Here is a 25000-nt window from a genome sequence, read left to right as displayed (position 1 = left end):
GATGTATGTATATATGATGTATAGTGTATGTTATAATATGTGTAGTGTATGTATTATATGTGTATGTGTATGTATTGTGTGATGTGATGTATAATATTGTATGTGTATGTGTATGTGTGTATATATATATGTGTATGTGTATGTGTATGTATGTATATATATATGTGTATGTGTATGTGTGTATATATATATGTGTATGGTATGGTTTTGTAGTATATATATGTGTATAGTGTAGTGTGATGTGTATATATATGTTAATGTAGTGTGTGAATTAGTATTATGTATATATATGTGTAGTGTATGTGTGTATATATATAATTATGTGTTGTGTTAATATATTATATATATATAATGTATGTGTTGATATATAATATATATATGTGATATATTTATGTGTGTATATATATATATATTATGTGATGTGTATAATATATGTGTTTATATATATACATATATATATACACACACACACAGCGGTAAAATAAGTACTGAACACATCACAATTTTTCATAGTAAACATAAAGGTGCTATTGACATGAAATTTTCACCTGGTACAGACACAAGTGATTCAACTCTTTGGATGCCATAGCACACACCATGTACCAAGACATTCTTGAGAAAAATCTGCTGCCATCTACCAGAATAATGAAGATGAAACGAGGGTGGACATTTCAGCAAGACAATTATCCCAAACACATAGCCACGGAAACTCTCAACTGGCTTCAGAGAAAGAGAATAAAGCTGCTAGAATGACCCAGCCAATCACCTGATTTGAATCCAACTGAAAATCTCTGTAAAGAGCTAAAAATCAGAGTTCATAGAAGAGGCCCACAGAACCTTCAAGATTTAAAGACTGTTTGTGTGGAAGAATGGACCAAAATCACACCTGAGCAATGCATGCGACTAGTTTCTCCATACAGGAGGTGTCCTGAAGCTTCATTACCAACAAAGGCTTTTGTACAAAGTATTAAATAAATATCAGTAAGTGTGTTCAATACTTTTTTCCTTGTGTCATTTCACATTATTACACATAACTTAATTTCTGAACTTATTAGTTTTGGTTTCTTTCTATGTATGGATTACTTGGGTTGTTGCCAACACCTGGTGAAATTTCATGTCAATATCACCTTTAGAAATATGTTTACTATGAAAAAAATGTTTACTATTAAAAAAAAAATGTGTTCAATACTTACTACTACTTATTTTACCTGCTGTATATACATATATATCAAGACCAAGAAACATATTTACTTGCTGATAACCAAATAATAAATAATAGTGAGAAAAGTTAGGAAGCCACAGACCATCTTTTTCTATAAATTAGACATCCTCAAATATGAACACTGAGCCTTTTTACTATGTCAAATAAATGCTGAGATTGCTTTATGCAAGTCATTAAACCAGCCTTTTTGTATTATAATGGAAACATTCTCAAGATGTAGTTGACAGTCGGAATAACATTAATTTTTACAATATTTACCTTACCTACTCTCCCAGTTAATTTTTATCCTGACAGAAAGCCAAATTGAGTAATGATCTGATTGAGATGAATAAGTGAGGATTCCACATCTGTTAAATACAAAATTATGTCATTACAATACAGTGATATTTTCTATGTTTGACTTCCAATATATATGCCTTTAATATCAGAGAACTTCAGATCTTATTTTCTCAGCTGAATGACCAAGTTAACTTGGCTCAATGACCAAGTTAAATAGGAGACCTGAAACTGGACAACCCCGTTTTACTCCACGATTTAAAGTGAATGGTTTTGAAATATTTCTTATTGAAGCCATAGATTTGTGGTAAAACATTTTAATCCACTGAATAAAGTTGGTACTTTCTGTAGAGTACTAAACAAAAATGACCATTCAGTATGGTCAAATGCTTTTTCAGCATCAATAGTACATAGTACAGCTGATGTAGGGAGCTTTTCTGAATATTACGCTGCTGTCCTCAGGGAGCAAGAGACTAAATGGAAGAGAGACAGAGCTCTAAATGCCACTTCACAGCACACTGGCCAGGTGTACTGAATTGCACTAAGCAGAGCCTAGGGCTCCAATCAGCTCAGGACCCGAGGAGAGAGAGGGAGAGAGAGACATAGGGAAATGCCCAGCACAGGCCCTAAAAGACGCCTGTGACGAAGTTACGTCAGGCCCATATTTTACTCTGCACCAGTACATCCATTTGCGGCCTCTGAATCCAAAAATGCTGAAGCCTTAGCAACACCATCAAACACATAGCGTTCACTGCCCCAGTTTAGGGAAATCCTTGCTGGGTATAACTCTCCTTAAGTTTGCACGATCTTCAATTTGGATAAGTTTATCCTTGTATTTGACCAATTTGATCTGATTTTGCGCACAGTCTGTTTCAAGCTTCTTCACGCGGGATTCAATCTTCTCCACAATTATGTACAGTGATTTAAGCTACTCAGCTTGGCGGTTTAGAGAAGACTTTTTTTCTATCCAACTAAATCTCTCTTTAGCAACATCATCTGCTACTTGGAAATGCTTGGATAGCACAGTTTCAATGAATTTTGCAAGCAAAATTCCAAAAGTCTTTGGAGTCTAAGGCAACGTCTGAAAGCTCATTGTTTGGCGTTCAGGTGAGGCAACTCTTCTAGTGCACATAAATTGTGTAACGCTTTGCGCTTTTCTCTTAATACTGTTGAAGGAGGATATTTTTCTCTCCTTCAACCCAGGGTTTTTATATCTTTTGGAAAGGATAGTCCATCTATGCACAAGTTACGCGTCAATTACTCATGTTTAGGTTATTATTTATGTCAGTGAAGTCTATCAACACTTCTTGCCAAGGTCTTTTTGGGACAGGAAACGCTCCCATCCCCATCTTAAAAGTTGCTCATGGGTTAATATTGGAGCAACTGGAACATGTATCTACAAAATATTTACACGTTTCTGATAGGACAAAAATGGTGGCATCACTATCATTTTAGTAAACCTTCTTCCTGATTGATGTCCCCTTTTATGTCCCTCTTCACATAACATCATCAGCAAGGTAGGGTAGGCCTTGTTACCCTGTGGTTTGTGTGTACTGTGATGTCCTGTTCTCATGTGATGTGAGCCATCCCTTTTAGTGTTTTGGCTATAGCAGATAATGCTCTGGTGCAAGTAGAATGGCCTTTTATTTTATTAATTAACATAAAACAATAAGCATCTCCGCTAGAATAATGTAGGTAGAAGTTACACATGGCTTTTTAAGACACACAGTCACAACGAAAAAACTCTAGGCTATACACCTGAGGTCCGTTTCACAAAGCCGGTTTAGTGAAAACTGAGTTTGTTAACCCTGAAATGAGGGAAACTCTGAGTTTTCCTTTTCAAAAAGGGAGGTAACCAGAGAAAGCGGGGTAACTCTAGCCTGTTTATTAATCGTAGTAACAGACTCTATGAACCTAACCTGGTCAGACCAGGTTTTTCTCAATGAACCTCGAGTTTCTCTCTGTCTCCGCCCTCTTTCAGCCTCACACCATTTGATTTCCTCTTTCAGTCATTCAGTCAGCAGGCAAGTTTTGGTGCAGCCTTGTTCTACTGTCTGTCAAAAATCATTAAAAAAAATCAGGCATGTCCTGTTGTGATAGACTATTTACGATGTGTTTATAATCTACCTGACCTTGACACAAACCGGATACCTCGACTGCAAGTTTGTAATGTTTAGCTTTCTGCAGCTCCATTACTGTTATGTCCACAAGCAACACTAACCATAGATACTTTGACATTCCACTCTGGAGTTTCAAAATAAAAGCATACATGGAACATCATGGAATATTACATCTCCCTTCAACAAAAAAAAAAAAAAAGCACAAATAACAATAAAATACTTTAAGAGTCTGTTGGAGTCTAGCGCATCACACACTAAAATCACACACATTACTAAATAGGGGAATATAACATTAGTAAATGTGTCTTATTCTTACAATAACTTTTTGAAAAAAAAACACACAATTTAAAATTCATTCAAACACCTATTCAAATTCATTTAGAAATGCAATATTCAATTTTCACAGCAAGACAAGTTTTTGTTTGTTTGTTTTTTTTTTTTTTTAGAAAGTTATAAGTCGAAGGCTTTCCTTGGATTAATCACACGACCATATCTAGTACTATAAGATTCAGAGTCATCTGGCTCACTCACAGACACAGGTTGTTGCTGGTCATTTTCTGTGTCTCGTCCAGCATCGTCCTCACTGATCTCTGGCTGCTGTATGACAGATGTGTGGTTGTTGGTCAGTTGGTCGCCAGTTCTGATGTGGTAGCTGCGTGGTGTTTCAGCTGATAGGATGACTGTTGCTAGTTTCCATGTGCCATCTCCTTGCTGAAAATGGATGGGTGCCCCGGCATGTAGTGGTGATAGAGGTTTTGTAGATCTGCTGTAGTGTTCTTTTTGGCGCTGTTTGCAGCTCTCCCTCCTTGCTTGTACAGTGTCTTGGGGGGTTACCTGAGGTCGTAGTTGTTGGGTTGTGTTGGGCAGGATGGAGCACAGCCTGTGACTCATCAGGATTTGAGCTGGTGATTTGAGTCCACCAACTGGAGTGTTTCTGTACTCCAGCAGGCTGAAGTACAAGTCTCTCTTGTCCTCCTTGGCGGTGGTGATGTGTTGCAGGCGTTCCACCTTAAAGTATCTTCTCACCTTTTAGAAGGATGCCGTCAGCCTCAGTGATTTCATCACGGTGGTTCCAATACTCACTGATATGTAGGTCACACTTTTTTCTTGTCTCCGGCCAGCCTGACCAGATGACCTGCTTGAGAGTGGACAGTTGCTCGTCTTGAGTAGTTGTTGTTCTGATTTCGTTCATCCTGTCTGCACTTACAGATGCTGCACTGATCACACTGTGTATCTGAGTCTCCATAGCTTCAGGTTGTGAGCTGTCCTCATCATCCATGGACTTCTTCGACAGTGTGTCGGCCACCGGGATTTCCTTCCCCAGCTTGTAGATGAGAGTGCTGTATTTCTGCAACGTGGTGGTGTGAGGGCTAGTGGTTTTCAGAGTATGGCCTCCAGTGACTTGTGGTCCGACTCCACAGTAACATTTCGCCCATAGAGGTACTCATGAAACTTCCTACACCCACATAAGACTGCATAGAGTTCCAAGTTTACTCCAACAAATAGGTGAAAAGTTCAGCCAGCTTATAAATTTACAGACCCTTTCCAAAAAATTTTAATATCATGGAAAAGATGTTTATTTTTCCATAATTCCATTCAAAAGGTTAAACTTGCATAGATTACAGATTCAGGGCCCACAATTTGAACGATTTCAAGTATTTCTTTCAGCTTCCAGCTCATAAAACCCATGGAAACAGGAATTCCAAAAATTTGAATACTGTGAAGAAATCAGTCCAAATTTTGCAGGGCATGACTGTTTTAAACTGAGTGTCACATACTTATCATCTACTAAACTCAAAGCACCTGCACAGGTTTCCCCAGGTGTCATTAAATTACTTCAATTTGGTTCAATATGGGGAAGACTGCAGACATGACAACTGACCAGAAGACCATCATTGATACCTTCCATAGGATGGGTAGGCCACAAAAGTTCATAGCTAAGGAGGCTGGCTGTTCTTAGAGTGCTGTGTCCAAGCATATCAATGGAAAGTCTAGTGGAAGGGCAAAATGTGGCAGGAGAAGGGCTTCAGCGGATTATCAAACAGAGAAGATTCAAGAATCTGGCAGAGATCCAGAAATAGTGGAATGAGGCGGGACTCACAGCTTCAAAAACCACCACAATGAGATGCATCCGGGAGATGGGCTACAACTGTCGGGTTTCTCGGGTCAAGCCACTACTGAACCTGAGCCAACGTAGGAGGCGTCTCAACTGGACCAAGGAGAAGAAGGACTGGACTGTTGGCCAGTGGTTTAAGGTCCTCTTTTCCGATGAAATAAAGTGTGCCTTTCATACGGGAATCAAGGTCCAAGGATTTGGAGGAAGATGGGTGACGAACAGAACCCAAGCTGCTTGAGTTCCAGTGGGAAATGTCCGCAGTCAGTCATGATTTGGGGTGCAATGTCCGGTTTAGGTGTTGGTAAACTCTACTTTCTTAAATCCAAGGTCACCAACAGTCTACCAGAATGTTTTAGAGTTCTCATGGTTCCTTCTTCTGAGGATCTGTATGGAGATGCAGATTTCATCTTCCAGCAGGATCTGGCCCCTGCCCATACCGCCAGAAGCACCAAAACCTGGTTTGATGCCCATGCCATCACAGAGCTTGACTGGCCAGCCAACTCGCTGAACTTAAACCCCATTTAGTGTGTTTACATGCAGAGCTTAATCGAGCTATGCTCAAAATTTGACATTCTGATTACAGTCCTTGTCCCAGTTTACATGCAGCACAAGAAAATTGAATAACTGTTTTCCTCTTCCACACTAGGTGGTGATTTGTGTCTTTTCAGTGGAATAATATCATATTAATACGGCCCGATTTTCGGTTGACCTATTACGTGGCATTTCAAACAACAACCAGACGGATAAAAGTACATTTTTTAATCTCATACGTAATGTTCACACTACTTCTGGTGCAAGTAAGATCCACGCTATTCCTCAGATGGTTCTTTTAGCGGCTCCGTTCTTCTTCTTCTGCGACCAGCTTTCTCGGACGCCAGCGCAGTGGTTGTGGAGCATGCACATACGCATTATCCGATTGAAAACTCTGATTCCAATTGCATTATCTGGGTGTCTCAATCGGATAATGAGTAACGTGTTGACATGCACTTAAGTTTTCATGTTATAGTCTGATTAAGGCAATAATTCGTTTTTTTCACATGCATGTAAACGTACTGAGTGAGAATCTATGGGGTATTCTCAAGAGGAAAATGAGGGGCACTAGACCCCTCAACAAAGAAGAGCTGACAACAAGCATCAAGGAAACCTGGGATTCCATAACTCCCAGGCAATGCCACAGGCTGATTGCCTCAGTGCCTCAGTGCATCGAGACAGTGATTAAGGCAAAGGTATTCCCAACCAAGTATTGAAGATTGCCATAGCATTTTGAAAGTACCACATTTTGATTGATTTGATGTGATCCTAATTTCTGTCTTTTCTTTCTGCAAAAACTGAGAAGTAAATGGTGATTTCTTTACAGTATTCAAATTTTTTGAATTCCTGTTTTTGTGGGTTTTATGAGCTGGAAGCCCAAATTATGTAAAAATAAATACTTGAAATTGTTTAAAATGTGGACCATGAATATATAATCTATGAAAGTGTAACTTTTTGAATGGAATTATGGAAATTAAACAACTTTTCATTGATATTAAAATTTTTTGGAAAGGATCGGTATAAATTGGTAAATAAATAGAACTTATTGCATATATTTATGTATTTATTTATTCATTTAATTATTTATGGCATATTTTATATGTATTTATTTAATTATATATAAAGAATTTATTTCTTTATATTGTGGCAGAGTGGTCCTCAATACTGATTGGGTTTGTGAATAAATGTTATTTTGGTTGGTAGAAGCAGTTGTGCATTTGAGTGAGCAATTGAGTAAATAGGTTATTTAAGTCAAGTCAAGAGGATAATGCATGTGTGTGTCTGTCATGAGGGAGGGCGACAGAAAGGGCTTGAGTGGGTGTTAAAAGTTTCAGTTAAATAAGTGTTTAAGTAAAAGAAAACTGGACCCTGTAATAGCTCATTCCATTATGATGAATTAGTGCCACATGCTCTATCATGCACCCCCTAGCAAGAATGTAGATTATAGTTCTTGTCTCACTTGGCTTCCTCAAAAAAATCCCTATGCCACTGGTGGTGGATAGAAATAAGAAGAGGGTGGTGGTGATAGATGTGGCGATACCAGCTGACGCCAACATCAGAAAGAAGGAACACAAAAAAGTTGAGAAGTACCGATGGAGCGGATGTGGAAAATTAAGGCAAGCGTGGTCCCCATTTATTATTTATTTTCTCGCCATCCTTTCACACTATCCTTCTTACTTTCTGTTGTTTGAATTTTTGTTAATAGACATTTTATTTCATATTCCTTGTTCTTTTTTTCTTCACATTCCTTCATTTATCTCTCACTTTTGGTTTTATTACTTGTTCTGTTTCCTATATCTTATATATTATCTTTTCTGCAGAAAATGTTCAAGCTGGAGGTATAGTTTGATCCTGCTCATCTTGTATTAGCAGTGAGGTCAAAAACAGACATTGATTTATGAAAGAACATTTTATTTCTTGACAAGAAAGGAACCAGAGACAGATGGTGTACCTGAATGCTTGTCTCTGTGTCTTGTCTCTGTGTTTTCTTTTGTCTGTCGAAATTACGCTTTGTTGTATGTTTTGAATACGTTGTAATGTGAAATACTCTTGTCATTTATTGTACTTGATATCTGTGTTTGTTAAGATTATGTTTTGTTGTTTGTCTGGTTTTGTCTGAAAAATAGCAACATTGCTAACTCTGGTGCATTTACATGAGCATTTTAATTCTTTTTTAAACACTAATGTTAATAATGCGCAATGTCCTTTTAAAATAAATAAATACAAAAGGGTGAAACTGTATTTAAAAAGCACAGGAATTCTGAAAGTGTTATATGATATTAACAAATGTATGCAGAAAAAGAACATATTTCCTCTCATCATCTCCTTGGTCAGTGTATTATATTGAAATAATGGTTTATTGTGGTTTTGTGAGTCATTTGTAATCATATGCTTCATGTGTTTTCAGGTCATACATGTAGAAAAGATATTGATGAGTGCATCTCTCAGCCATGTTTTCCTCGAGTAGACTGTAACAACATGCTGGGATCCTTTATTTGTGGACTGTGCCCTCAAGGATACAGTGGTGATGGGAAAAAATGCAAACGTAAGTCACAACTATATCCAGACAGTGAGTTCATCTCAGAGAGTCCTTTTACAGCAAATTTTCTCATCTCTAATGTTTGTTGTCATGTAGTTCTTTCTCGAGATTAATCAATTTTTACATAAATCGAAGGTCGTCCTCGTTTTTGTTTCCAAGGTAACGCAAACTCTCTAGTCAAAGTGGTGAAGACACCAGCGGGAGTACCGCAGGCTTCGCTGATGCCCAAACCTTCAAGCCCATTGCTGTGCACCAGAGGGCCATGTTTCCCAGGGGTCCAGAGTTTTGAGAGCATTCATGTTTCAGCAGGCTTTGTTTGTGGCCCCTGCCCTCCTGGTCTACCTGGAAATGGGCAAACATGCACAGCAACTGGTGACAGCAAAGAAAACAGGCCTTCAGTTCATCTTTTTTTTTCTTTTTAATTATTATTTGGTGACTATATTTGTGTTAAGTCTTAACCTCTAACTTCCGGTTTCTAACAGGTCAGAGGACAGTCGTCAGTGGTGGAGATAATGTCAACAAAGAGACGACTATCTCTTCCTCCCCCTCATCATCACCCAGACGTCCACCAAACAGGAAGACGAGACCAGATACCACCATCTCCAGTATTAGGAGATTTTCTTCCTTGGACAGAAAGACCACAGCAACACCACTGAATCAAACTGCACTCACAATTGGGATGAGAAGGAGCTCACCAGTTCATCATGGGACATGTGGTGACTCTTCCTGCTTTCCTGGGGTTCCCTGTGATCCCACTGTCCGCATGGTTACACTGGGGATGGAGTCACATGTAAAGGTAGAGTCATATTGTGCTTCCTTAAAAAGTTAGGATATGTTTACTGGAATAACCAAAAAAATAAAATGATTAACCAGTTGTTTGAGGTTCCTTGAAGATGTTTTGTCACTCATCCAGAACTTCCAAATGAATTTTACCAGAACTCAAGAAGCCATTTGGATGATGGGTGAAACGTCTTTGAGAAAGTTCACTTGCCTTGCCTTTGTTTTAGATATACCATGATATGGATCACTGAGACTTTTCCTTGAGGTCTGCAACACTAGCTTTCTTTTTTTTACCTGCTGAATTATTCATGTCAGATGAACGATTAGTTAATAAAATACCGAAACATTAAATAAATTTTTAAAATCCAGGAAACGATAAAGAATGAGTAAATTGGCTGTGGTAGAGACTGTCCTGCCCACTAGCTGTAACTAACTTAATTTTGAATAAAACATGACATGGTATGATTGTGTTTTTGTTTTTTTTTGTTTTTTGTTTTATCAAAAAGGAAATATTTCTTTAGAATAATAATCTTTATCTAGAAAGGTATAGACTGCCGACCGGTCCAGGGTGTACTCCTCCTCTCACCTATTCACAGCTGGGATAGGCTCCTCGCGACACTCTAGAGGACAAGTGGTTACAGAAAATGAATGCACATGAATGTGAAAATGTATAGCCTGATTCTGATGTAATTTGTGCCTTTTGATGTTCCAAGGCAGAATTACTTCTTGCATGACAATAAATTATTAATTATGGAAATTTCAAATGATGCCTGATTAATCTCAGGTCAGCTGTCTTTAAGCTAATTGAACTTTAAAACACTTTTAAAATATTTGTTGTAATGTTTTCAGTTCCTCCTTTTCTGCTGTGCTTTATTTACATATACAGTATCTCTATTACTATCTATACATGTTTACATTGACTTAGGGCAGCATGTTCTAGACGACTGCTGATTAGCTTAGACTTAGACAGACAGACTAATGATCCACAAGAAAAATTGCCTGGTCTCAGTAGTTTAGTTCCACATAAAGAAAAAAATAATAATAATAAAAAATAAAAACCACAAGTAAAATAAAGATAAAAATATCAATATTATCTAGTAAAATACTATACAAAGGTAAACACAATATGTACAGATTTACAAAAATAGTAGGAAAAACAGTGTCCAAGGTGATCTGGATGTTTGGCCTATCCCATGTCAACAGTGGCGTGGATCTTGTTGCCTGCTGTTGCCTTGTCCGCTTTTGGAGGGAGGTAACACTGACTTACAAGTGAAAAGATGAAAAGCCAACATTGTCCACACATAGATCGATTTTATTTGAATTACTGACAGTAATTTTGAATGGCCTGATAAACCTTCACCATCTTATTTGTTTGACTTGCAGTTAAAATACCTAGGTGTACTTTGATTTTAGCTGTGTGCAGGTATCAGTGTGCAAGAAACATGGAGTACACTCTGCTCAACACCTGCACCTGCAAGGAAGGTTATACTGGATACGACTTTCACATAGGTGAGAGCAGGAGAAGTCTTTAGCAGAGTGTGATTAGTTTACGTTGATGTTAGAAAGCAAGCTAATTGAATCATCGTCACCTCTCAGGATTTGGCTCAGCATCTGCTTTTGTTTGCCTCTCTCAGCCATATGTCAACCCGACTGTATGAATCAGGAGAAGTGTGTAAAACCTGATGTGTGTGAATGTCCTGCTGGCTATAGTGGACCTATCTGTGAGGAAGGTAACTTGAACTCATCTTCACACAACCCCCTGCTCCCACAATGCTTATGTCTTTGTGTTATACATCTCTGTGTCTGTGTCTAGCAAACTGTGAGCCACCCTGTCAGCATGGAGGCACCTTTGTGGCCAGAAATCTGTGGACCTGTCCCTACGGCTACGTGGGACCCAGATGTGAAATCAGTGAGGTGTTATTTAATTTACATGGTGAAATGTTTAATTATACTAACAGCTTCAAATATTTACAGGGCAGCATGTTTGTTAGTTAACTTTAAAGGAGCGCTGATTAGCTTAGACTTAAATGATCCACAGAACCACAAGTAAAAAGAAAGATAAAATAACATATATCTTGATAATATACAGTATCTAGATTAACCTTATCTGTTGAGTTTCAAGATCACTGCTCTTAGATTCAGTTGAATATGTTTCACTTTATTTTTCTCTAAGTGGTGTGTAACAGGCACTGTGAAAACGGAGGTGAATGTGTTTCTCCTGATGTCTGTAGATGCAAACCTGGCTGGTATGGGCCCACATGTAACTCAGGTACAAAACTGCACCTGCCACAAAATGTGCATATAGACTGCTTTACAAGTTACAGGCTAGGAACAAATGAAAAGCCGGTGGAAGCTTCACAGGACTGTAGCCATCCACTGCTGCCCAGGGTTGATTGTGCACTGACCTGAGATGCTCTCAAAAACTAGAGAGAACACCATCTCATTTGAGATGTTTGTGTGTTTACATGCAGAGCTTAATCGAGCTATGCTCAAAATTCGACTTTCTGACTACAGTCCTTGTCCCAGTTTACATACAGCGCAAGAAAATCGAATAACTGTTCTCCTCTTCCACATGAGGTGGCAATACGTGTCTTTTCAGCGGGTTAATACCATGTTAATATGGCCCGATTTCCGGCTGACCTATTACGTGATATAATAAACAAGAGTCGTTGCAGCAGACCGGCATTTCAAAAAACAACCAGACGGATAATAGTACATTTTTTTAATATTGTACGTAATGTCCGCGCTACTTCTTGTGCAGGTAAGATCCGCGCTATCCTTCAGATGGCTCCGTTTCTCTTCTTCTGCGATCGGGTTTCTTGGACGTTTTTGTTCCGGGGTCACATGACAGCGCAGCGGTCGTGCACGCATTTTCCAATTGAAAACTCTGAATCAATCGCATTATCTGGGTGTCTCAATCGGATAATGAGAACTCCGATTTTAATCGGAGTAACGTGTTTACATGCACTTAAGTTCTCCTGTTATAGTCCGATTAAGGCAATAATTTGTTTTTTTCACGTGCATGTAAATGCACTGACTGTTGTTGCCGCACATGTCAGTTTCGAATTTATTTTAGTTTCTACCTATTACCTGTAACAGTTATTACTGATTGTAATAAGAATATAAATGAGTGAATACGCCAGCTTATTGAACAAGAAGTATAGCCATGCTTTCTGTTAAAACTGAGTGGGATTCAACTACGCTAAAACTATTCTAGCCATTCTATTTAGTAACTGCAAGCTAAGTGTAGTATCACATTTAAAAAACCCAAAAAAGGTAAAAAGGTAAAGGTAACCCAAGCAATGTCAGACATAGAAACTTTCTCGGAGAGTGACAGAAAGGGTGGTGGTGAAGACACGCAACCTCAAGTTGCATTGAAGGCATTGAAGCTGCTCACCATACTTCTTTGCCAGAGACACAGAGAAGTCAAAGAGCTCGCAAGTTAACGGAAAAGGGCCAAGAACTGCACAAGGAGCAAGTTAAAAAGGTTGAACACCTTTTCATTAAGAGCTACAACAAGCAGAAGGCAGTCATTAAGGATGCTAAAGGAGTGCTGAGTGGAGAATGCTAAAAGGACTTGCTGCATGAACACATCACTAAGGTGAGCGATGCTGCAAAGGATCTGAATGATGTTTATGAAGAGTTTAGACGCATTGACTTTCCAGACCCTAACACACGACACAGAATCGACACATGTGAAGCAGTAATAAGGAGTAATTAAAACTGCTACAGATTATCTTAACACTGAATTGTAAAACAAGACAGGAAGGTGGGAGACACAGAATCTGTGTTTACGTCTGCAGCATCAGATAGAACAAGTATGTCTCACCATACCAAGTCCAAGTCTATCTGGTCTTCAGTTCATTCTCAAAGCAACTCAAGGACCACATCCAGGCGTTCAAGCCAGTATTCTGCTCACAGACAGGAGGCTGCTGCTGAAGTCGCCGCCAATGAAGCTGCATTGCAGGTACTGTTAGAGAAAGAGCGTTATATCAAAGAACTCAAACAACTTGATGCAGAGAGGCAAAGGGTGCTAGAGGCCAAGCGAAGAGAAGTGGAACGTTTGGAGACAGTAAAGAAGTTGAAGGCAGCCTAGGCACGACAGCAAGTTTATGAACAGAGTGAATGCTCAGATGATGAAATAGATGAACTACTCCATCAACATATCTCCCTGAAAGAGAAGGGAGAAATTAAGGTTGAAGGTAAGCTGTCTCAGCATCAGCCTCCTCCACAAGCTATGACACTGCTTGGGAGAGAAGTGTTTGCAGAGTCCATAAGTGCAAGTCGCCTTCCCATACCTAAACCTTCATTATTCAGTGGTGATTGACTCAGATTTAATCACTGGAAGGTTTCATTTGAAACACTTAATGACAGGAAAAACATACCAGGTGAAGAGAATATATATTACCTGCGACAGTATGTGAGTGGCACAGCCAGGAAAGCAGAGCTTCTTCCTGCTAGACACAGAGTCAGCCTATTGTGCAGCATGGACTAGAAGAAAGATATAGCAATCCATTCCTCATCGCCAAGGTCTTCAGGGATAAGCGTGATTCATGGTCCAAGTTAAGCTCTAAGAGCATTATGGAACTTCAAGAAATTGCTGACTTCCTCCGCAGCTGTGAGGTTGCCAGGTCTCAAGTCAAGGGCCTTGAAGTACTTAATGACTGCAATGAAAATCAGAAAATACTCGCTAAACTTCAAGATTGCCTGACGGCAGATGGAATAGGAAGGTCACAGAAGTGGAAGAGAAAGGTCATGAGTTCCCAAGCTTCAGCAATTTCATTGAGTTCCTCACACGCAAAGCCAAAATTGCTTGCAACCCAATAACATCTTTACCTCCTCTAAAACCAGGTGAAGGTGAGAAGAGCAAGGTTTCAAGAAACAGAGGTCCTGGAGCAGAGGTGCTGGCAACAAACTCAAGTGAAAGGACTGTTGTTGCAAGCTGTGTTTTCTGTGAGAAGACAGGCCACAGTTTACTTAAGTGTCACAAGTTCATGGACGAAACAGTCTCTGCACGAGTTAAGTTTGTCCAGGAAAACAAGTGTGAGAGAGAGAGGAGGAGGAGAGAGAGGAGAGAGAGGAGAGAGGAGAGGAGAGAGAGGAGGAGGAAGGAGGAGAGGAGGAGGAGAGAGGAGGGAGGAGGAGGAGGAAGAGAGGAGGGAGAGGAGGAGGAGGGGAGAGGAGAGAGAGAGGAGAGGAGAGAGGGAGAGGAGGAGAGGAGGAGGGGGAGAGGAGGAGAGAGGAGGAGGAGGAGAGAGAGGAGAGAGGAGGAGGAAAGAGGAGGAGGAAGGGGGAAAAGATGGAGAAAGCAAGAGAGGAGGAAAACAGGAGGGAATGAGAAATGAGAAGAGAAGAAGGGGGGTCAGGTCAAGTGTGTTTCGACTGTCTGCAATCCGGTAAGCGCTCAAAGGAGTGTGAAAGGAGACAGACCTGCAATATATGTGAGAAAAGACATCCAACTTGAAATGAACCAGTTCAGTTAAAGCTGTCCACCATGTAATACCTCTGCCGGTGACCTATACAAGAAACTTCATACCTGCAAACAGAGAACATATTCCCACAGAGACAGCTAAAGTTTGGCCTCACCTTGAACACATCTCAGCTGACATAGCTCCTCAACAGAGTTGTGATGTTGGCTTGTTAATTGGCTAAAACTGTCCTCAAGCTCTTATTCCAAGACAGGTGGTGCCCGGTGAAGGAAATCAGCCATTTGGATTGAGAACAGACTTGGGCTGGAGCATAATACGTTATGGCAACCTCTCTCTTGTTTATGGAGATGCAATAGGAGTAAGTCACCAAGTTGTGGTAAAGCAAGTCATTCCAGATTGCCAGTTGCCTCCACGTGTCACAAGTGAAGTACATTATGTCTGTAGAACATAGATCAAGGAAGTGGTCTCACCTGTAGAGGTTATCAAGGTCTTGGAGTCTGACTTTGTGGAAAGAGCTTCAGATGATACAAGGATCTCCCAAGAGGACCTCAGATTCCTGAAACAGATGCGAAGGAGCAGCCGGCTCAGTGATGATGGTCACTATGAGATGCCGCTACCTTTCAAAAAGGAGAGACCTAACATACCAAACAACTAGGTATGTGCCATCCATCGTCTCAGATGCTTAAAAAGGAAACTGAAAAGAAATGAGCAGTACTACGAGCACTATAAAACCTTTGTTTATGACATCATAGCTCGCAGAGATGCAGAAAGAGTTCCTGAAGACCTCAACAAGACTCCAGCATGGTACATTCCCCATCACGGAGTGTATCATCCACAGAAGCCCGGAAAGGTCTGTGTTGTCTTTGACTGCTCTGCAAGGTTTCATGAGACGTCTTTGAATGACCATCTACTAACCGGCCCAGAGTTGACAAATAACTTGGTCGGAGTCCTTTGTCATTTTCTTAGAGGTCCTGTGGTAATAATGAGCAACATAGAGCGCATGTTTCACCAATTTCATGTGAAAGACTACTTACATTTCCTTTGGTGGGAGGACGGGAATCTGGAAACTCGACCATTAATCCACCATATGAAGGTTCACCTTTTTGGTGCAGCTTCTTCCCCAGGCTGCGCCAACTTTGGACTAAGACATCTTGCTGATGAAGGACAGGGAAGATTCAGTGAAGACACCATCCAGTTCATCAAGAGGAATTTTTATGTTGATGATGGGCTGGCAAGTGTCACATCTCAAAGGTAAGCTATCCAACTAGTGAAGGAAGCAAGAGAACTCTGCAGCACAGGCAAGCTCCGGCTGCATAAATTCATCTCAAACAGTGAAGAAGTCATGGCCACAATTCCTAAAGAGGAATGTGTTGAGACTGCCAAGGATCTACATATGGCACTAGCTGAAGAACATATGGAAAGAGCGCTTGCTGTTCAGTGGTGTGTGTCCTCTGACGAATTCCACTTCTGACTAATCGTTAAAGAGAATCTACTCAATCGAAGAAGAGTCTTGTCCATGGTGGCGTCACTTTTCGACCCACTTGGATTTGTTGCATAGTTCATCCTGTTAAGGAAAACAATTGTCCAGCAGATTGTTCTGGGATACATCAGCAATGAAGACAGAAGATTCCATGTGCCAATCGTGTGGGACGTATCAAACAAAGCACAAAGTCTACACAGTGGAGGTATGAGACGTCAGAGGAGGACCCAGCAGATCAGTCGTCAAGAGGGCTCTCGTATGACCAGCTGTTAACATCCAACTGGTTCACAGGTCCAGATCTGCTGTGGCAGAAGGAGTTGCCAGCTGGAGATGTCAAGGTGAGAGGGGTCCCAAGAAGTGACCCAGAGCTCAAGAAGGCCCATGTTCATGACACAGAGGCAAGGGAGGTGAGGTCACTGTTGGATCGTCTCCACAAGATCTGTGATTGGTCAAGATTGGTGAAGGCCATTGCTAGATTACCACTACGCCGCCATTCACTGTCTGTGGTATGGATTGTTTTGGTCCATTTTACATTAGAGAAGGTAGAAAGCAGTTGAAGAGATACGGACTGTTCCTCACCTGTATGTGCTCCAGAGCAATTCACATTGAAAGGCTCGATGACTTGACCTCAGATGCCTTCATAAATGCCCTGCGTTCATTCATGGCCTTTAGTGGTGCAGTGTGACAGATTAGGTGATAACCTGAACGATTCATGCAGTCCAGAGCCATTAACACCAAACCACATTCTGACCATGAAGTCCACAATCATATCGCCACCCCCTGGGAAGTTCATCAGGGAAGACCTTTACCTCCAGAAAAGATGGCGTCAAGTTCAACTCCTAGCAAACAACTTCTGGTAACGTTGGAAAAAGGAGTATCTTTTAAATCTCAACACAGACAAAGGTGGATCAAATACCGTAGAAATGCACAGGTCAATGACATTGTTCTTCTGAAGGATGATGGAATGCCATGGAAAAAGTGTAAGTTGGCAAAAGTCCTGCAAGTTTATCCTGGGAAGGATGGAAGAGTGAGATCACTCAAGTTGTTACTCAGCGATCCAACACTGGATAGCATGGGGAGATGCACCTCCAAACCAGTTTACCTGGAAAGACCTATTCAGAAAACAGTTACACTGTTAGAATCAGACTGAAGACCACTGCACCCTACTCTCACTCTCAGTCTATTAGTTGGGTGGTTGGTTGTTAGATAATAATATTTAAGAGAATGTTCATATACAGCATATATGTCTTTCATAATTCATTCAAGGAAATCACTTGTGATTTGTTGAGAGTGTAACTGCCGCACATGTCAGTTTTGAATTTATTTTAGTTCCTACCTACTACCTGTTACAGTTGAGGTGGGACTTATTTTTTTTGGTTGCTGTTTCCACACTTACCTTTTTAATGTTACACCACCAAGCAGTGCATGGCAAGCCCACAGTCAAGTTTAGTCAAGTTAAATTAAAACACAAATGAATAATGTAAATAATGAAGACAAAAAAAAGAAGACAAAAACAAGACTAAGCCCCTTACCATAGTGTGCAGCTCACGAGGTATGTTTATTGTAGTATTGTAATTGCATTCAGCTGCGTAGTAATGTATTTATTTTCCTGATTGTTTGTTTACTCTCTTTCATCAGTTCTAACGGGTCGGTCGGTGACTAATAAACTCTGTTTTTAAAATGATCTCGGACCTCATGCTTTCTACCGAGAGGAGCTACAACTGTGATGTCATAATGTTAACTGGAGGTAAAATAGAGGGAGGCTTGAGGCAAACACTTTCAATCATAAAAATGTTGTCTTGCTGGTGCCACAACTGAAAAATCAAAAACACTAACTTGAAGTTTTATCACATGCTTGCCACTGTCAGTCGTAGACTTTGGTTTGGTGATTAAAAGAAAGATCGGAGTCGAGCAATCAACAACGCAGAACAGGTCAGATCAATATGTAGTGCATCATCAGTTTCAGCCTGGATAACATTATGGGTTAGAATATATCATGAGTGAAATTACGTTAAGTTATATGTAGGAGATTCTTGTTACATGTTGCAGAAGTTGCATTTACTATGTTACCCTCCACAGTGGTTCCACTTACTTCTTTTAATATCTTTGTTGGAAAGGCTTTAATTGATAGAGACAACTCCTCTGTGTTTGTATGGACAAAACTCATCAATCACATTCTTCTACCTCTATCTATCAAATCTTGCACTCAAGACATTTTTGTAGGCATCTAAAGATTTGTATGCTTTCAGTTTTTCCTTCATGTATATGCTAGGTTTCTTAATAAGGTCTGTGTAAATGTTTTCCCATTGCATGGTGGGCAGTCCTGTCAAATCGTCCTTCATTCACTGGGTGTATGATTTGACTAATAACGTTAAGTTAATCATGATTTGGGGGATTCTTGTTACACTCCACAGTGGATCCACTTACTTCTTGTAATATCTTTGTTGGAGAGGCTTCACTTGATAAAGATTTGTGTTAAAACAATTGATTGAAATGTGCTAACTGCTGTTTACAAGCAATAGTGTTTGAGATCTTTTGCTTCTAGTTAAGCCCTGCCCCCACCAGAATATGTCATATTGTTTACAAAAAGTGAAGGGGTCTACATATATATACGTTCGATATTGTCAGTTGGCAGACGACCATTAATAAAACATACTTCAGATTGTAACAGTCTAATCGTGTGTCGAGTTTATTTTACCAAGATGCACTGTGGACTGCAAGCATTGTCGATGATTGTGTCACAGTAATCCTTTCTTTTAATCACATTCAACCAAAGTCGTCTATGACTGGCAGTGGCTGGTATGTGATGAAAGTTCATGTTTTTGTGTTTTCGGTTTTTGCACCCAAAAATACAGGAAGTGGCAGTGACAGTGTTCGCCTCAAACTTCCCTGTGTAGGCAGTGCATCACCAATCCAGAAGCTGCCGTGTTGGAGGCACTCAACAAGGCAAACAAAACACAGACTGAAGTACATCATGGAAAATGCTGTGTTTTTGGATGTACCAATTGTGTGGCATTATAGACTTGTTTCTTCAGGTGACCTTTGCTGATCTGTCATTTCAGCAGATGGCACCTAAATACAGCTGATTTTAGCTCTACATTTTAATTTTTTTCACACCGATTGTAGAAGTATTAACTAAAAATAAGATGTTTAACATAAGATCAGATCAGATCAGACTGTATTTATCCCTTGGAGACAAGGTGTTATAGCGGCAGGGAATAACAGCTCAAAATACAAAAAATAGATTAAGATAAGACAAGAGAAACTATATAAAAGTAAATATGTTAAGGTTAAAAAATATTTACATGTAACATCAGGTTTAAGTAGCTAACCAAAACATTGATAAAAAAAAAATAAGTAGTGTTAATCAAAGGTTGAAGTGGTAAGGAGGCTGAATATATATATATGACAGTCATGAATATCAACTCCCATTGGAATATCAGATTCCAACAGGAGTTGCTCCAAGTATTGCACCAAAGTGACATGAGGTAATGACGTGAAGTAATACAGGGATGAGGCGGTACAGACAATATCAAATATAAAATCTTTCAATTCGGACTTTCTCTTCAGCGGTCTGTAAACAGCAGTGCCTAAACGGAGGGCGGTGTGTTCTGCCTGACTTCTGTCACTGTCGGAAAGGCCACAAGGGCTTCACCTGTGCAATAAAGGTAAAAGTTCAATGTGCCATCACACAGTACGTTTACATGCACGTGAAAAAAATTAATTATTGCCTTAATCGGACTATAACAGGAGAACTTAGGTTCATGTAAACATGTTACTCCGATTAAAATCGGAGTTCTCATTATCCGATTGAGACACCCAGATAATGCAATTGGAATCGGATGATGATTCAGTTTTCAATCGGATAATGCGTGTGCGCATGCTCCACAACCACTGCACTGGCATGAGATCCGAAGAAAGCCAGTCGTAGAATAATAATAATCGGTTGGATTTATACAGCGCTTTTCAACGCACAGAGTGGTTCCTAAAGCACTTTTACAGAACCCATTATTCATTCATACACATTCTCACTGGTGGTGGTAAGCTACTTTTTGTAGCCACAGCTGCCTTGGGGCAGACTGACAGAAGCGTGGCTGCCAATGTGCGCCGAACGGCCCCTCCGACCACCACATTCATACGGGGCAAGGTGGGTAAGGTGTCTTGCCCAAGGACACTATGACAGTAACCCTCTGATCATTGGACGACCCGCTCTACCACCTGAGCCACTGTCGCCCAGAAGAAGAGAAACGGATGAACAACTATTGTTTATTATATCATGTCAACTGGAAATTAGGCCGTATTAACGTGGTATTATCCTGCTGAAAAGGCACGTATCGCCACCTAGTGTGTAAAAGGAGAAGAGTTATTCAACTTCTTTACGCTGCATGTAAACTGGGACAAAGACTGTAGTCAGAAAGTTGAATTTTGAGCATAGCTTGATTAAGCTCTGAATGTTAACGCACTGACAGTGAGATGACCAACACCAGCAGCACTCTTGCATCTCCAAAAACCATTATACTGCCTTGACATTAGGTACTGTACATGCTGGAGATAATGCTTCACCTGGCCTTCTGCATACCCTCACATTAGCAGGAGGAAGATAAAGCTGGAAACTGGGCTCATCTGACCACTATTTCTCACTGTCCAGTTCTTGTGTGCTTGAGTCCAATGACGCTGGGTTAATCTCTGTCTGTCATTGATCAGGGGTTTCTTGACAGCCCTGTAGGACCTTAAGCTATGATCTAAAAGTCGACCACATACAGTGCAGGTGGAACACAGGACACTGGTTTGGTTTGACCACTGCTGTTGGAGCTGATGTTATTCAGTGGTTTTCCCTGCACCTGGAGATCAGGATGTAGTCATTTCTTGCTGAAAAAATCCTTGGACGCCCAAATCTTGGTTTGTCAGAGAGTGGATCCAACTGCTGAAAGACTACATCTGCACTTCCTGGTGATCTGGCGGCACCTTCCTGACTGAGAATCTGTATCTTCAGGCGTGTTTCCTGTGTTAGGTTCCTTGTTTTAGCCATTTTTTGTTTCTGAAGAACTTTCAAATGTACTGGCTTTATATAGACACAAAGCCTTTCAACAGAAAAATGTGTCTTTTAATAAAAACAGCAACCTTCATTAGTGGATCACTGTAACCAAAATGATATGATCCTTTTTTATTGTAACTAGTTCACCAGCGAAATTAGCCATCAACCCGTCCATACATATACAAAACATACATACACTTTGACAAAATGGGGGTAGACAGGACAGGAAGACAGAGATGGTAAATAGAAATACAGAGTCATGTGAGGAGAGGGGAGGAGAAAAAACAACAACCCCCATACTATGCTCCTGTGAGGAGTAAAGTGTGGGAACATGAAAAAAACCTCAGCAACATAAGCACATAATAAGTACATTTTTACAAACATGAAAAACTCAGGACTTGCAACAGGGCGGGGTAGGGGTAGAGGTAAAACCCAGTGCAACCTAGCAGCCGTCCGTTCCTGCAGCCCATCGGGCGCTGTATGTGGACCCGCTTGTCACACCAGGGGGTAAAAGCACAAAGGCGTTGGATGTGGGGGTAAGGGGATGTGATTGCATATCTGCCCATGTGTATGTGTATGCGTAGGCCTCGAGAGCTGCTTCGCCTAGAATCACAATCTTGGTGCCTCAGTCCAGAGACAACCTTGATCGTGCCCCAAACAGAGTCAACTATCAGCAAGTGTCTATGGGAGTGGGGCAGGAATACAAGAGTGTCTCACTGCAATGATCTTCAGGGGAGTTGTTGTTCCAACAGTGGCCTTGGCCAAGGCCAGTGCTGTGTGAGGGCGCCAAAACCAGATAAGATTGGGATTGTTTGGTCTTGGTGCGAGTAGACGAGTAGACGCATTCTTTTCACACTGTTTGTCCATTCTGGCCTCTGAATCGTTCCATTTCCCTTTGCAAAGCCGAAAGCTTCTCCATGATGTTATCCATGGTGCGGTTCAAGTTCTTAATAGCCACAGTCTGAGTGCCAACAGCTCTGCCCATCGCTCCAATCATTTCAGGCAGCTTTATGGGGCTTTGGACAGCTGTCACCATATTTTGAATTCCTCGATACATCAGGGCGTTGCCTAATCCAATCAGCAAAAGACCTGTGATCATGGTTCTGAATAGATAGATGTCTTCAATGTCCTCCACGGAAAGAACCGCCCGGACACAAGACCCGCCACCTCTCCCACGCATCCATCGTGTAGCCAGCTGCGAACACTCCAGCAGGGCAGTCCGGCTCCCCCGAACCCAGGCTTCTCGTCGAAAAAAATTGTGTCAATAGCGTTGAGAGACCAGTTGATCAAATCCATGTTTTTTGTAGTTTGGATAGCAGTGCAGAGAGAGTCTCTCAAAAGTATAGACAGTAGACAGACGAGATGAGAGGATCAAAGCAGGGAAGATAAGGGAGAGGAGAGAGAGGAGAAAATGCGACCAAAGCAAGAAGAAAAAAAAATCAACCAATACTCAAAATTTCTCATGTTTTTTTTATGAGCCAATCAATTTTAAGTGTTTAATGGCTGTATTAGGATTTGTTTAGTATTCTGGGACTGTACTAAAGGAAATTGCACTTGAAGACCCAAGAGTGATTCTTAATGCAATATTTCATAAATGCATGGGGTGTCCAAAAACTCTTTTCCACCACTGTAGATGCTCTAATTCAAGATTTAGGGATTTGTTTCCTCTAAATTCTGCTAGTTCAAGTGTTAGCCTTCCATCGGAGGCATAGAGATTACCATTATGTTAATCATCCATCAGCCATAACATTATCACCACTAACAGGGAAAATGATGAATGCTTGTCAGTGGGTGGGATATATTAAGCAGAAAGTGGACACTTTGTCCTCAAAGTTGATGTTAGAAGCAGGAAAAAATGGACAAGTGGAAGAATTTGTGCGGTGTGGACAGGGGACAAACTGTGTTGGCTTGATGAGGGTGGGATGGGGTGTTTCTGGTCTCCACTGGTAAATAAATTCCAAAGGCTGACCAAAGGAGGAAAAAAACAATGGAAGGGTTATGTACATCCAAGGTTCATTGGTAAATGTGAAAAAAATACAAGATGGTGGAGAAAATGTAGTGCTTTGGGCACTGTTCTGTTGGGAGACCTTGCATCCATGTGGATGTTACTGGATATTACTGACATTTATTGCTTGACCATTGTTTACCTTTACATGGAACTGGCATTCAAAGTTGGCCACTTTCAGTAGGATATTGCTGCCTACCACAAAGCAAAAATGTTTCAGGAATGAGGTACAACGGATTGAAGGAGTGGACTTGGCCTCCAAATTTCTTAGGGCGTATTCACACCAGGAAAGTCCGATAGTTCACTTGCTTTGGTCCGGACCTTAAAAGAAAAAAAAATTCACCTTACATTTTTTGACAAGCGAACCAACCTTATAAACAAACACACGTGTGTCCCGTAGCTGGATAAAAATGATCGGCGGGATCTTTGACGAAGTTTTTTCACTTTAAGCCAACACTGCGTCTGAGTCCGGGTAAAGTCCGTTTCACACATGCTCTCGGCGATTTGGCGGTAGACGTCGGCATTTTTGTGCGTCAAGCAGCTAATAGGTTCTCCTCCGACCACATAGCGAGGTGGCAGCGCTCCTTTCTGTGCCCCACGTTGACCCACTGCTCATTATTGATATAAAATAGAAACGAATGAATGAATGAAATGACCAATGACCGATCACAACACTTTTTCTAACCTTTTTTGTACCTGGTATACCGTTGTCGCAATCGATCGCACTGTTTTTTTTTTGTTTTGTTTTTTTTTTCTTATTTTTGCGTTGGACACCTATTATACCTATTATATGAAGTTCGTGAAATTAAACGAACTTAATATAATTTAAACATTAAACATTTAAGAGTGGGTTGAATGGGGCAACTTTAATTATTTTCGTTAGATTTGAAATTATTGTGAATTTACTTAGTAATGTAAAAAAGGACACTATTTCTGTTAATTAAATGCGGGACGCCCTACACTCATGTCGGGCTTTTGTGTGTTGTATTGGTGGTTTCAACGGCGTAAGATATTAATTACATTAAAAGGTACTGTTGTCCTGAAAAGATCCCCCTTGGGGGTATGGTGAATTGTTACAAATGGAAGGCCGTTTAATCCAAAAATGTGCTCAGATATTGCATTTGGTTCGGAAAAGGTTCGGATTGCATTCACAGGACAAACGAAGCGTACCAGGGTTCGTTACGGACTCTGGTGCGGACCAAATAAGTGAACCGAGTCCCAACTGCAGAAGTCGTCTCGATTCACTCGTTTGATCCGCACCAGAGTCCGCTGATTTGTATTCACACCTCCGCAAAAAGTCCGGACCAGAGAAAAGGTCCATTTCATGCGGACCAAACGAGCCTAGTGTGAATACGCCCTTAGATTTTAATGCATGTGTTGGACAAACAGATCCGATCTATGGAGGCTGCATTAGTTGCAGTAAAAGATGCAGTGATAACATGAGAACATGATGATGATGATGATTAA

General features: G+C 40.6%; 1 protein-coding gene across 1 annotated transcript in view; it reads left to right on the top strand.

Moving 5' to 3' along the window:
• The window catches only part of vwdel (von Willebrand factor D and EGF domains-like), a 106710-nt gene that overhangs the window by 65966 nt on the left and 15744 nt on the right, over positions 1 to 25000 (top strand). Inside the window, 10 exon segments of the mRNA XM_047598176.1 lie at positions 8673 to 8810; positions 8982 to 9176; positions 9287 to 9520; positions 9562 to 9600; positions 10998 to 11093; positions 11219 to 11314; positions 11398 to 11493; positions 11758 to 11853; positions 20064 to 20161; positions 22113 to 22236. Coding sequence (XP_047454132.1) covers positions 8673 to 8810; positions 8982 to 9176; positions 9287 to 9520; positions 9562 to 9600; positions 10998 to 11093; positions 11219 to 11314; positions 11398 to 11493; positions 11758 to 11853; positions 20064 to 20161; positions 22113 to 22236 — 1212 coding nt within the window.

Source organism: Mugil cephalus, chromosome 11 (assembly GCF_022458985.1).
Source record: "Mugil cephalus isolate CIBA_MC_2020 chromosome 11, CIBA_Mcephalus_1.1, whole genome shotgun sequence".
NCBI lineage: Eukaryota > Metazoa > Chordata > Actinopteri > Mugiliformes > Mugilidae > Mugil > Mugil cephalus.
Note: the sequence above shows the minus strand (reverse complement) of the source record. Positions and strands in the feature narration are given on the sequence as shown.